Genomic DNA, 13,552 nt, shown 5'->3' on the forward strand with positions numbered 1-13,552 from the left:
CAGTCGGTTAAGTGTCCAGCTCTTTTTTTCGGCCCAGGTCATGACCTGGGTGTTGTGGGACTGAGCCCCATGTGGGACTATGTACTCAGTGCAGAGGCTGATTAAGACCCTTTCTTCCTCTCCCTCTGCCCCCTCCCTCTTGCTCATAAGTGCTCTCTCTCATATAAATAAATAAATAGAATCTTAAAAAAAAATTTTTTTAAAGATTTATTTGAGAGAGAGAGTGTGAGAGAATGAGCATGAGAAGTGGTGGGAGGGTCAGAGGGAGAAGCCGACTCCCTGCTCAGCAGGGAGTCTGATATGGGACTTGATCCTGGCATGACCTGAGCTGAAGAGAGTCGCTTAACCAACCCAGGCGTCCCCAATCTTAAAAATTTTAACTCAGCAGATTGGTATCTTTTAAACATAATCTTATTGAAAACTCAGTATATAGGCGAGAATCCTATCTTCTCATTCTTCATTTCCCATTCTCTCACAGTGGGAAATAAGGGCTTTAAGGGCTTGTGGGACAGAATATGAAATGAAGGGTTTTAGAAAATATGCATCTGTAAACTGTTAATGATCATAACTGCCAAATACAGAAGTGGCTGGTAAAAGATGAAGTTAAAATTCAAATTAACTTCATTAATGACAGATAAGTAATTCAGGTAAGGAAAGAAAAATATGCAAAGATGTTGTCATGTACACCCTATTTTAGTCACAGAAATAATAAGTATCTTATTTTAGAAGGGAGGGTGACAAAGGACAAGTTGCTACCCTTGGCCAATTTACTTTTGTCAAAAACATTCTTCTGTGTTAATGATGTACTTTTGTGTATTTCATCAGGTACCAAAGATGAAAAACAGCAAAAACAAACAAACAAATGAATGAATGAATGAATGAATGAATTAAAAAGAATTCCTTGCGCCTCCATTTTCTTATTTGCAAGTAAAAAGATTCTCTAACAATGTCCTATTTCACAAGGATAATATGAAGATTATTAAAATTATATGCAACACTGTCTAGTCTAAAGGGTCTCCCATTAACATAGGCACATATTAGGAAGGGTAAGAAGTATCATCTACTTATTCTTACAACTAAAAAGAAAAACAAGCCATTAGCCATTTACTTGTAGACTATATTAAATGTAGACAAGGTTTTCTTAATTCTAGAGGAAGAGAATCAGTCACAACTTAATGTTTACATGATTCTTTCCAGGCCTGATTCAGAATACTCAAAAAAATTTTTTAAAAAGGCCTCAAAATAGACCCATATTTCTCAATTAATAAAAAACAGCTTGCACATGTATTTCCACTCCACTGTATCCTCCAACCTTTTATTCACAATCATCCTTCATCAATCTTCCTTTCTCGAATCTTCAAAATTCCCTTATCTATTGAGGCAATATACACAGGTAAGACGCCACAGAAACAATCTTTCCAATAAGAAAGAGGCAAAGGCCACAAAGAAGCAACTCTTAAAAGAAAAAATATAAATCAATGTATAAAGACATTTAACTTTACCCATGAATCTATACATATTTAATAAGACACCATTTACCCTATCAGATTAGCATACATCAAAAGATTCTCAGTAATGTTCAAGGCTTTTGAAGGGGCAGGGAAAGAATCACCCATGCACATGCATGCACACACAGGCAGAAAGAAAAGAGAAGCCATCTTTCTATGGAGCCAATTTCCAATATGTAACAAACTCACAAATATGTATATCCTTTGACTCAGAGTGTACACTTCCCAGATTTACCCTAAGAAAATAATTAGCCAAGTCTATACAATAAGGATGTACTACCATAGGCATCTATTAGGATGCTCAGTACAGTATCATTTATAATATGAAAAGACAGAAACAATTAATATGTAAATATAAATGGGCTAAATTACAGAATAACTACAGACATTAAAAATGAATGATCTAGGGATGCCTGGATGGCTCAGTTGGTTAAGCGTCTGACACTTGGTTTCGGCTCAGGTGGTGATCTCAGGGTCTTGAGATGGAGCTGGAACAGGGCTTTGCACTGGGCATGGAGCTCGCTCTCTCTGCTCCCCTGCCATTTCACATGTGTGCTCTCTCTCTCAAAAAAAGAAAAATCTGTATTTTTTATTTTTTAAAAAGATTCTTATTTATTTATTTCACAGAGAGAGAGGCACAGAGCACAAGCAGGGGGAGCAGCAGAGGGAGAGGGGGAAGCAGGCTCTCTACTGAGCAGAGAGCCAGATGTAGGGCTCAAGCTCAGGATGCTGGGATAATGACCTGAGTAGAAGGTAGATGCTTAACCAACTGAGGCACCAGGCACCCCAAGAACGATCTGTATTTAAACTGAAAAAAGAAATCCGTGTTATATTGATAAAGACACGTTTATACTACAGTTTGATTATATTTCTAAAATATGTCCTGATATACATTCTAGAAAATTAAATTAAATAAAATTAGTGGTTATCTTTGGATAAACATTTTTTTTAAAAGATATTATTTTTAAGTAATTTCTATATCCACCATGGGGCTTGAACTCACAACCCTTAGATCAAGAGTTGCATGCTCCACCAACTGAGCCACCCAGATACCCCTGGAGAAATTTCTGAAGTAAAATTTGAAAAAACTTCTGACTTTTCAACCTCACTACTCTTCAAGCCCTTCCTCTTCCAGCATCCCTTAAATGCACCTTTCTTCCACTCATACAAACTCCATAAAGTATCATCTCATCATCTGTGACTGCGTGTCCATTAACACAGACATAGTGATGACCTCCTTATCCCTACCTCAAGCCTAAAATTTTCTTAGTCTCAGATTCACATTTTTGCTTATGTGCTGCACACTCCTCAAAGTCAGTGTATTAACTACCTGTCTTCCCTTCCACCAACTCTAATCCTGTATTTCCTTTTGACATTAAAAGTTTCTTCATTCATTTGGTCTCTCCAAGCTGGCAAATTCAGTTGTCTTTGAAAGCTTTCCCTCAAATATCGGGGGTCAAATCCTGCCTACAATCTACTTCTGAAATTTCTCCCTAATTCATCCCTTTCTCTCCATCTCACTGCCATTTTCAGAGCTAAAAGCTAAGGCAGGTCTGGCCATTTCTGACTTCGACTGTAAAGCCAAATAAACATTTCTTAAGTACCCATTAATATTTCTTAAATATATATTATATGCCATACACAGTAAAAAGGAGCTGAGAATATAAAGATTAATGAAGCAAAGTACTACCATCAAGCTAATCTTGAGGCAGAGACATGGGGGAAGAAAATACAATGTGACAAGTTTTACAATTAGAGCAAAATTCACAAGATGTCAATCTCTTTCTTATCTGATCTAATCTTACAACCACCTGAATTATCTTTCCATCTAGAATACAAACCAGATCATGCTACTCTTGGGTTGTAAAACCCGTGATGATTCTACTCCGCTACCTACAGGATAAAGTCCAAATGCTTTAGTACCATCTAAACACTTCACAATCTGGCCCCAACCTCCCTGATGGAGTCATCTATTACTTCTTTTATTTCACATCCATTAACCCAGTCATGTTGCTGGGTTAACCAGTTGCTACTCTGATGTTTCGTGTTCCTACTGCTGGAGAGCCCTTCTTCCTCGTGCCCACCAGTGGAAGTCTAGTCCTATTCTCAAATAATGCTTCCTTTCTGAAATCTTCATTAACCTCTGCTAAAGCAGTTTTTAATATAATAGTTATCACTTCGTGTTATAATTTGTTTTTTTTTTCTTTCTACCAGTAGACTGTGAGACAGATTCTTGAGGACAGAAACTACATTTTGTTATTCTTTCTATCTTTCCCAAAGTCCAGTAGTTAGTAATTACTCAAAAAATGTTTGTTAAGGTGCACCTGGGTGGCTTAGTCCGTTAACTGTCTTCCTTCGGCTCAGGGTATGATCTTGGGCTCCTGGGATCAAGTCCTATGTCAGACCCCCTGCTTAGCAGAGATCTTGCTTCTCCCTTTCCCTCTGCTCAAGCTCTCTCTCTCACCCTCTCTCAAATAAATAATAAAATCTTAAAAGAAAAATTTTTGTTAAATGAATGATAGGGTAGAAACAGTTTTGCAGAGAACCAAAATGTACTAACACTGCATTATTTTCTTTATTTCTCTACCTGGAATCCAGAGGTCTCCTAAATCAGTGGTACTAAGGCCACTTCCTACCATCACCCCCACCCCCACATACCAGGAGCCTGAAGGAAGCTATGTTTGTTTGTGTTTTTTTTTTTCTCTCTCTTCCTGTTCATCTGGCTATCTATCTATCCAATCCACAGATTAACAACAGTAAATAACACAGATAGAATCCCCACCCTCCAAGGAGGTTATATTCAAATAAGGAGAGACAATTAGCAGGTAAATAAACACAAATAAATCATTTCAGGTAGTTTATCAATGTGATGACTAAAATAAAGTGTTTGGGGGTGCCTGGATTGGCTCAGTGGGTTAAGCTTCTGCCTTCAGCTCAGGTCATGATCCCAGGGTCCTTGCATTGAGCCCTGCTCAGCAGGGAACCTACTTACCCACCTCTCTCTGCCTGCCTCTCTGCCTACTTGTGCTCTCTGTCTGTCAAGTGAATAAATAAAATCTTTTAAAAAACTAAATTAAATAAAATATGGGACGCCTGGGTGGCTCAGTTGGTTAAGCAGCTGCCTTCGGCTCAGGTCATGATCCCAGCGTCCTGGGATCGAGTCCCACATCGGGCTCCTTGCTCAGCAGGGAGCCTGCTTCTCCCTCTGCCTCTGCCTGCCAGTCTGTCTGCCTGTGCTCGCTCTCTCCCCCTCTCTCTCTCTGATAAATAAATAAAATCTAAAAAAAAAAAAAAAAAAATCTTATGAATAAAAAACTAAATTAAATAAAATAAAGTTTGGCTTCATAGCTAGGAGAGAAATGTGCCATTTTAAATGGAGGTGGGGAAGAAATCACTGAAGGTTTCTCTGAGAAGGAAAGAAAAGGTAAAGCCTGAAGGATGAGAAGCAACCACCTAAGCAAAATTTGGGGGAAGAATTCTGTAGTAGAAGGAACCTTAAGTACAAAAGGTCTGAAAGCATAAATGCATTTGGCTATGTGAGGGCCAGAGAGACAGTGTGGCTAGATAAAGAAATGAATATGGAGAAGAAAGCATGGCCTTGTAAGTGGCAGCCTTGGTGAAGGCCCATCTGTACCTGTCTTGAGTATGCAATTTCTAGTTTATATCATCTGTTGTCTGCACAATCTCCTACTTACGAAAATCATACCCAAAGAACAGTGGAATGGAGTATATAGCATACCCTGTTGTTAAGAAGATGTCAAATGATTCTGGAAATTTGTTTTCTGGTTTCTGTTGATAAAAAAGTATTCCTGCATACAATGTCATGACAATATCGTCCCAGGGCTAATGAAAACTTGATAAGCACAAAAGAGTAAAACCACTTCAAAAGAAAGAGAAGTCTTTCTACAGATTACAAAGCCAAAATGAGAACTACCAAAATTATCCTAAATTCACGTAAGGACTCTGAAATACATATGGGAACAAATTTATCCTTTTAACTCACTAAGTTTTTCTATTTCCATGTAAACTTAAAGATCATCTAATATAAATAATTAAATAAGACAGATTTCCAGTTTTTACTGACTGAAGTTTTCCTTTACCTATAGAGAAATCAAACAATTTTATGATGTTCTGAGAAAGCAAGAATTCATATGCATCAAACTGCTTCTCAGTAGTAATTCTGTGGATGTTTATGTCATAATCTATTTAATTCAAGTTACTACTGTGATGTTAGAGCAAAGTCAATCCACTACATAAATGAATATTCACGAAACTAGCTGCTAAAACAACTCAGTAGTTGCTAGGAACTCAAGCAGTGTGAAATTACACATCTTACTCCTATTCTCAGTAGCATCTGCTAGATTTGCTAACTCGAACATCGCTAAATATAAAGAGCCTTCCATTACACTAGTCAGGTTTTAAAATTCCAGGCTGCTGGCCTTCTACCAGTAAAAATAAATTCATACTCAGAATCCTTAAACTGAACTGTACACCCAGTGATCTCTCACTAGTGCAGTGATGCTTCCCTGATTCTCTCTATGGGGGACCCGAGACAACATTTTTCCCTTCTTCCGCAGAACAGAAGAAGAAAAGGTGACAAACAATAATCATGTTACCCTTCCACACTCCTGTTCTCCTGTTCCCTCAAGGGGCAGAGTCTCTTACAATGGGTCTTTATAATCATCCTTACCGATAACAGCTATGGAGAAAAAGCAAACACTTTAGCCTAAAAGGCAACCTCTTTACATTCTCCAAGCTGATGTCCAACTTCATACAAGATCTTTCATTTTCTCTTCCCAATTCATCCAGGGACGGCCACTGAAAATCTTATAAATACCTACTGTATCTTCTTCCCAATTTCACATCTTCAAACTGGTTGGTTTTGTCATTTTTCATAATCATACTCACAAATTCATACTTGAAATTAGAAAATCCATTTCCCTGGTTGGGAAATAAAATCGCATAATTTCTCCCTGGAGTTTTAGCTCAATCCTGACGTTGATATTTCCAGGAAGAATGCAAACATAGTATCAGTTGGAAAGCCTCTCTGAACAGGAAGTATATCCTTATAGACTAAGTCTGGGTATTACTCATTAAGGATTTATTCCTTATCAGGGGTAGAGTCAGAATTAAAGCAAGACCTTACTCCCTTCTTAGAGTGTGGTTCAAGGACCAACAACATCTAGGTCACCTGAAGTTTGTTAAAAAGAACTTTGGTCTACCTCTCAGACCAACTAAATCAGACTTTTCATTTTATTGATATCTGTATATAGTGCTCCCTACATCATAAAATCTCAGAATTGGTGATAAATTTAAAAGTCTATCATACAGAGATGAACCTTGGATACAAATTATAACTGATAATGACTATAGTCCCCTTCACAAATTCTTTAGTTCTTATAATAACAAGTCCTCCTTAAGATAATTTCTCATGAAATTATAACTGCTTATCTTAAACACACCAAAGCTGTCATTGTTGGAAGTCACTGATAAAACCAAGTCCTTACCTAATCTGAGCTCTCCAAAGTTCCCACACCCTATCTTCTTGCCAACTCTGAAGTTGGGTCCCACCATAAGAACCCCAGAGGACGTTGAGGTGCCAGACGGTCGGGGACAGTGTGTACTCCTTTGTGCCATGGGTTTAGTTGTCCGTTGTCTTTCATCCTTCTCCCTACTAGGATGGTCCATGATTTTACACGACAGTCTCTCTGCACGAGTAGCCTCAGTCCGTATAATTCTCTTCAATACAAAAGTACATCCAAATAAACCGTAGTCAGAGAAAAGTAAGGAGATCTTTTGACACCATATTTATGTTTCTAATGTATCTCCAGGAGATGAAAAATCATTGATTTGTTCTTGTAGGACATGTAGTCTGTGGATCTCAAACATAGGAGGATATTTGGTAACCTAGGTAAAAATAAAAACACATAGAGTTAAAAATTAAATTTTAAAACAAATTCAGAAAGTTACCACTAATTAGAATGGATCTTATCCAAAAATGAACAAAGTGGATAGCTTCCTGATATGGGTTTTGGTTTTATACTTTCCAACAGTTTAGCCATCTGGACTAGTTCTTCATCTGGTAGCATAAGCTCAAAGCTACAGCCCACGGCAGCTAAGGGAATATGCAAGCCTTTAATATAAAATTCTATCTCTGGAGTGCCTAGGTGCCACAGTAGGTTAAGAATCCAATTCTTGATTTCAGGATCATGAGTCCAAGCCCTCTGTTGGCCTCCACACTGGGAGTGTAACCTACTCACACACATAATATACGTATGTATTTAAGTACATATATATACACATACATAAATGCTATCTTCTAGTACTGTACATATGACCCACAAGAAAGCTATTTGCTCCCTTTTTCATCACTGGCCAACAGAAAGAAAAAGTGGGGTTAAGTCTAGTTAAATAAACTGTGGACAATTAAAAGCTCTTCCTTCAATTTTGTACAGAACCTATCACAAATGAATTTCCTTTCCGTCCCACCTCCTCCATCCCCACCATTACCAAGCACTGACAGCAACAACACAATCCAATCCAAGTTACTGATGACACAAACTAGTTCTATAAAAAACTTCCCAAAACCCTAGTGATACTAAGCAGTCCTAGACTGAAGCTTTGCAATTGTATTTAATATCCTCCAGTTATCTTTGTTGTTTACTAAAAGTCCTTCAAACAGTATTAGTAAGAGAAGGGAAATAAAACTTAAAATGTTTTAGATAGTTCTGTCTTAACTGGTGCAAGTATGTGTCTTTGTATGAGAAACTGTCAGGCTAGATTTTCTTCCCTTATAAATCTCTCTGAAGACAGGAAAAAGATGGATCTTAGCCTATCCACACAATTTTGAGCTATTTCAACTAACTACCAAATTTTCATAAATTATCACTAGTGTAATAGTTTCATTTATAAGATTTGGAAAAGTGTACTTCCTTATCTGTTGCTCTTCATACTTTTCATATGTGTTCACTCTAACAGATGGAGGTTATTTTTATACTTGTCACTAACTTTCTCCATTGCGCTTAAACTCATGAAACATTATGTGGAGTAATCACATACATCATTTCCATGTATACTTGCATGTATGTATAGAAAAACATATAGTACTTGCCACGTTAGAACCCTGCAAAAATCATGTTCAGCTGAGAAAAGGATGTTTTTAACACCTGCTTGTAGCCCAGAAGAATCACTTTAACTCCCACAAACATGGAAAAAACTTACATTTAAGAAACCAGTTTTCTAATATATGCATGCGACATGAGCATGGTCTAACCTGTAACTATGAAAGATGAATAATACTTAATACTACTTTTATATGGCACTTCTCATTTAAGAAATCAAACTGATTGAACAATTTTTCAAAATCCTATTTCTTTATCACCACCCACTGCTCACACCTATTTTCTACCTCCTTATTGCAAACTCTTTAGCTTGTCATTTGAATTCCTTTACTATTAAACTCCCTATTTTAATTCTTGTATTAAAAAGTTACACTATATATATATATGTATATATACATATACATATATATATACACACACACACAGGAATATTATGCAGCCATCAAAAAATATTGACATTTGCAATGATGGGGATGGAACTAGATGGTATTAGGCTAAGTGAAATAAGTCAATCAGAGAAAGACAATTATCATACGATCTCACTGATACGTGGAATTTGAGAAACAAAGCAGAGGATCACAGGGGAAGAAAGAGAAAAATGAAACAAGATGAACCAGAGAGGGAGGCAAACCATAAGAGACTCTTAACCTCTATAAACAACTGAAGGTTGCTGGAGTGGAACGGAGTTAGGGGAAGGGGGTTGCTGGGTGATGGACATTGGGGAGGGTATGTGTTGTGGTGGGAGCTGTGTTTTATGTAAGATTGATGAGTCACAGACCTGTACCCCTGAAACAAATAATACATTATATGTTAATTAAAAATTAATTTTTTTTAAAGTTACCACATAAACACAAGGAGCATCCATTGTTGGCCCTTATACCTAGAATGGCCTCTTCCGTCTTAAAGGCCTGACTCACATCCTATGGCCCTTATGAAAACTTTTATAACCAATTCATAATCAACACTTGGAGCACCACTGTGTATACTATGTGTACATCTGCAATTTACCATGTACCAGATTATATTGATATGTACTCCATATTCTATTTGGTTATGAGCCTTTTAAGTTAGGGATCATATCATATCTCCTTTTGTTTCTTACATATAATTGGTAATTAACAAATACTGAATAACAATTATGATGGTCTTGCTTAATAGAAAACAGATTTTCAATGACATAGCCAAATATTTACACAAAATGGTACAAGAGAATCCTGATTAACCCTAAAAACTCTTAGAATTCATCTAGAAAGAAGCTGGTATGGTTTCATTTCAAGTCATTAGTGTTAAGACACGATAGGCTTTCTATTTCACAAGGATATTAAATGATTTATTTTCAATTAGTAGCAGATAACGTATGAGAAAGTTAGCTCAAGAATCAAGCAAGTCAGGGATGCCTGGGTGGCTCAGTGGGTTAAAGCCTCTGCCTTCAGCTTAGGTCATGATCCCAGGGTCCTGGGATCGAGCCCAGAATTGGACTCTGTTCACCGGGGAGCCTGCTTCCGACTCTCTCTCTGCTTACCTCTCTGCCTACTTGTGATATCTCTCTCTCTCTCTGTCAAATAAATAAATAAATATCTTAAAAAAAAAAAAAAAAAAAAAAAAAGAGGAATCAGGTCAAATAGGGGGCACCTGGTGGCTCAGTTGGTTAAGTGTCTACCTTCAGCTCAGGTCATGATCCTGGGGTTCATAATAAATTAATTAATTAAATAAATAAAACTTTAAAGAAAAAAAAAAAAAAGAACCAGGTCAAATTTAACATCCAAGGTAAACATCAAGTTATACTTTAACTTTATTTTTAAAAAATGACTTCCAGGGCACCTGGGTGGCTCAGCTGGTTAAGCAACTGCCTTCAGCTCAGCTCATGATCCTGGAGTCCCAGGATCAAGTCCTGCATCAGGCTCCCAGCTCCAAGGAGAGTCTGCTGCTCCCTCTGACCTTCTCCCCTCTAATGCTCTCACTCTCAAATAAATAAATAAAGTCTTAAAAAAAAAAAAAAAGACTTCCAAAGATAGCAGTAAAAGACAAAATATATGATTTGTCCTTTTTCTTTTTTACAGTAAAAAAAGGGGGAAATTCCACTTTTTTTCACCATACACAAAAATAAACTCAAAATAGATTAAATTTCTAAATGTAAGACTTGAAACCAGAGAACTCCTAAAAGCGAACAAAACACACACATACACACAGAGAGGCAGTAAACTTTTGGGTATCAACCTTCAGCAGTATTTTTCTGGATTTGTCCCCTTAGATGAAGGAAACAAAAGCAAAAATAAACTATTGGAACTAAACTGAAAAGCTTTTCCACAGCAAAGGAAACCATTAACAAAACAAAAAGGTAATCTACTGAATGACAGAAGATATTTACAAATGATATAACCAATAAGGGTTAATACCCAAAATATATGAAGAACTCATATAAATCAATGCCTAAAAACAAAATACCCTGATTAAATAATGGGCAGAAAACCTGAACAGACATTTTTCCAAAGAAGACAAGCAGGCATATGAAAAGAGGCTCAATATCACTAATCAAGGAAATGCAAATCAACACCACAATGAGATATCCCCTCACAGCAGTCAGAATACCCAGTACCAAAAAGACAAGAATGGGGCACTTGGTTGGCTCAATCAGTAGAGCATGCAACTCTTGATCTCAGGGTTGTGAGTTCAAGACTCACGTTCAGTGTAGAGATTACCTAAAAATAAAATCTTGGAGCACTTGGGTGGCTCAGTTGGTTAAGCATCTGCCGTTGGCTCAGGTCATGAGTCTGGGGTCCCAGGATCAAGCCCAGGTCAGGCTCCCTGATCAGCAGGGAGTCTGCTTCTTCCTTTCCCTCTCTCCCTTCCGCCTGCTTGTGAGCTCTCTCTTTTCTTATCTCAAATAAATAAAATCCTTAAAAAATAAAATAAAATCTTAAAAAAAAGATATGCCAACAAAAACTGGCAAGAATGTGGAGAAAAAGAAACCCCTGTATACTGTTTGTGGGAATGTAAATGGGTGTAACAACTCTGGAAAACAGTATGGAGATTCCTTTAAAAATTAAAAGCAGAAATACCATATGACCCAGTAATCCACTTCTGGGTATTTACCTGAAGAAAACAAAAACACTAATTCAGAAAGATACATATACCCCATGTCTACTGTGGCATTTTTTACAATTAGCCAAGATGTGGAAGCAACCTAAGTTTCCATTGATAGGTGAAAGGATAAAGAAGATGGGTGTGTGTGTGTGTGTGTAATGAAATATAAGGTATTTAAAAGAATGGAATCTTGGGGCGCCTGGGTGGCTCAGTGGGTTAAAGCCTCTGCCTTCAGCTCAGGTCATGATCCCAGCGTCCTGGGATCGAGCCTGGCATTGGGCTCCCTGCTCAGTAGGGAGCCTGCTTTCTCCTCTCTCTGCCTGCCTCTCTGCCTCTTGTGATCTCTGTCTGTCAAATAAATAAATAAAATCTTAAAAAAAAAAAAAGAATGGAATCTTGCCAGTTTGTGACAACATGTATGGACCTAGAAGCTAAAATTTGTAGAGCATGCAACTTAATATAAAGTGAAATAAGGCAGAGAAATACCATATTACTTCACTTATATGTGGAATCTAGAAAACAAATGAACAAATAAACAAACAGATTCATAAATACAGAGAATAAACTGGTGGTTGCCATAGGGGAGGGAGATTCAAGGGATGAGCAAAATAGGTGAAGGAAATTAAGAGGTACAAACTTCCAGTTATAAAATAAGTAGGTCAACAAGGATAAAAAGTACAGCATAAGGAAAGCAGTCAATAATATTGTAGTAACTTCATATGGTGACAGATGGTAACAGTGTAGTGAGCATTTCATAATGCAAGTAATTGCTGAATCACTATGTTGTACACCTGGAACAAATACTGCATGTCAACCATATGTTAAAAAACGACAGAGGGAGAGATATATAAATGCAATAAAATGTTTCTTTTTCTAGTAAATAAGCCATTTTGCAACTACTTGTAACTTATTAAACATGTAAATGCTATGATAAATGTTTAGAATCATGCCAGCAAGTTCTTAACTTGCTAAATTCTACAGGAACCTAGGTGGCTCAGTCAGCTAAGCATCTGCCTTTGGCTCAGGTCATGGTCCCAGGGTCCTGGGGTTGAGCCCCACATTGGGCTCTCTGTTCAGCATGGAGCCTGTTTCTCTCTCTCCCTCTGCCTGACACTCTCCTTGGTTGTGTTCTCTATCTGTCAAGTAAATAAAATCTTGGGGAAAAAAAGAAGCTTAATTCTAATAGTTTTTATGAATTTAAGCATGCCTGAATTAAGAGGAAATATATTTTTTCAAGTATAACACTGCAAACATTCTTTATAATCAAAAGTTATAATTCATTTCAGGAACTGGTTTACCGCTTCCCAGAAGGCATCACTTCGTCAATAAAGCCACACTTACTGAATAAAAAGAGATTTACATGCACGACTTTCTTGACTGGGAAATTATAAGAGTTCTCCAGTAGGTTAAAGAATTATTGCTAATAGTAAAATGAAAAAATCCAATTCATCAAACTGTGGGTAGGGAACTGATGCCAAATCAGCTGTTTTATAACACAGTTGAAGAATATGGCTATCTTCAACAGTGGTCAGTGAAAAGTTTTCCTAGACGATATCTCGAAGACATCTTAGAGCATTCTATCACATTGAAATGGGAGAAACTTTTCTGGTACCTATCACCCTGAAGCAACATCCAAAAGAAATAGGCTAAAACCGGGCGCCTGGGTGGCTCAGTGGGTTAAGCCGCTGCCTTCGGCTCGGGTCATGATCTTGGGGTCCTGGGATTGAGTCCCGCATCGGGCTCTCTGCTCAGCGGGGAGCCTGCTTCCTCCTCTCTCTCTCTCTGCCTGCCTCTCTGCCTACTTGTGATCTCTCTCTGTCAAATAAATAAATAAAATCT

General features: G+C 37.5%; 1 protein-coding gene across 13 annotated transcripts in view; it reads right to left on the minus strand.

Annotated features, from left to right (window-relative positions):
• CSNK1G1 (casein kinase 1 gamma 1) overlaps positions 1–13,552 on the minus strand; it is a 198,186-nt gene that overhangs the window by 102,903 nt on the left and 81,731 nt on the right. For all 13 annotated transcript variants that reach the window (XR_009355420.1, XR_009355418.1, XR_009355419.1 and 10 more), the window contains one exon: positions 7,016–7,415. Coding sequence is in view for 10 of the 13 variants with exons in the window: in XM_059180777.1 (XP_059036760.1) it covers positions 7,016–7,196 (181 nt within the window). In the remaining 3 variants the exon portion in view is untranslated. The remainder of the gene's footprint in view (positions 1–7,015; positions 7,416–13,552) is intronic.

This window comes from Mustela lutreola, chromosome 7 (assembly GCF_030435805.1).
Source record: "Mustela lutreola isolate mMusLut2 chromosome 7, mMusLut2.pri, whole genome shotgun sequence".
Taxonomy (NCBI): Eukaryota; Metazoa; Chordata; class Mammalia; order Carnivora; family Mustelidae; genus Mustela; species Mustela lutreola.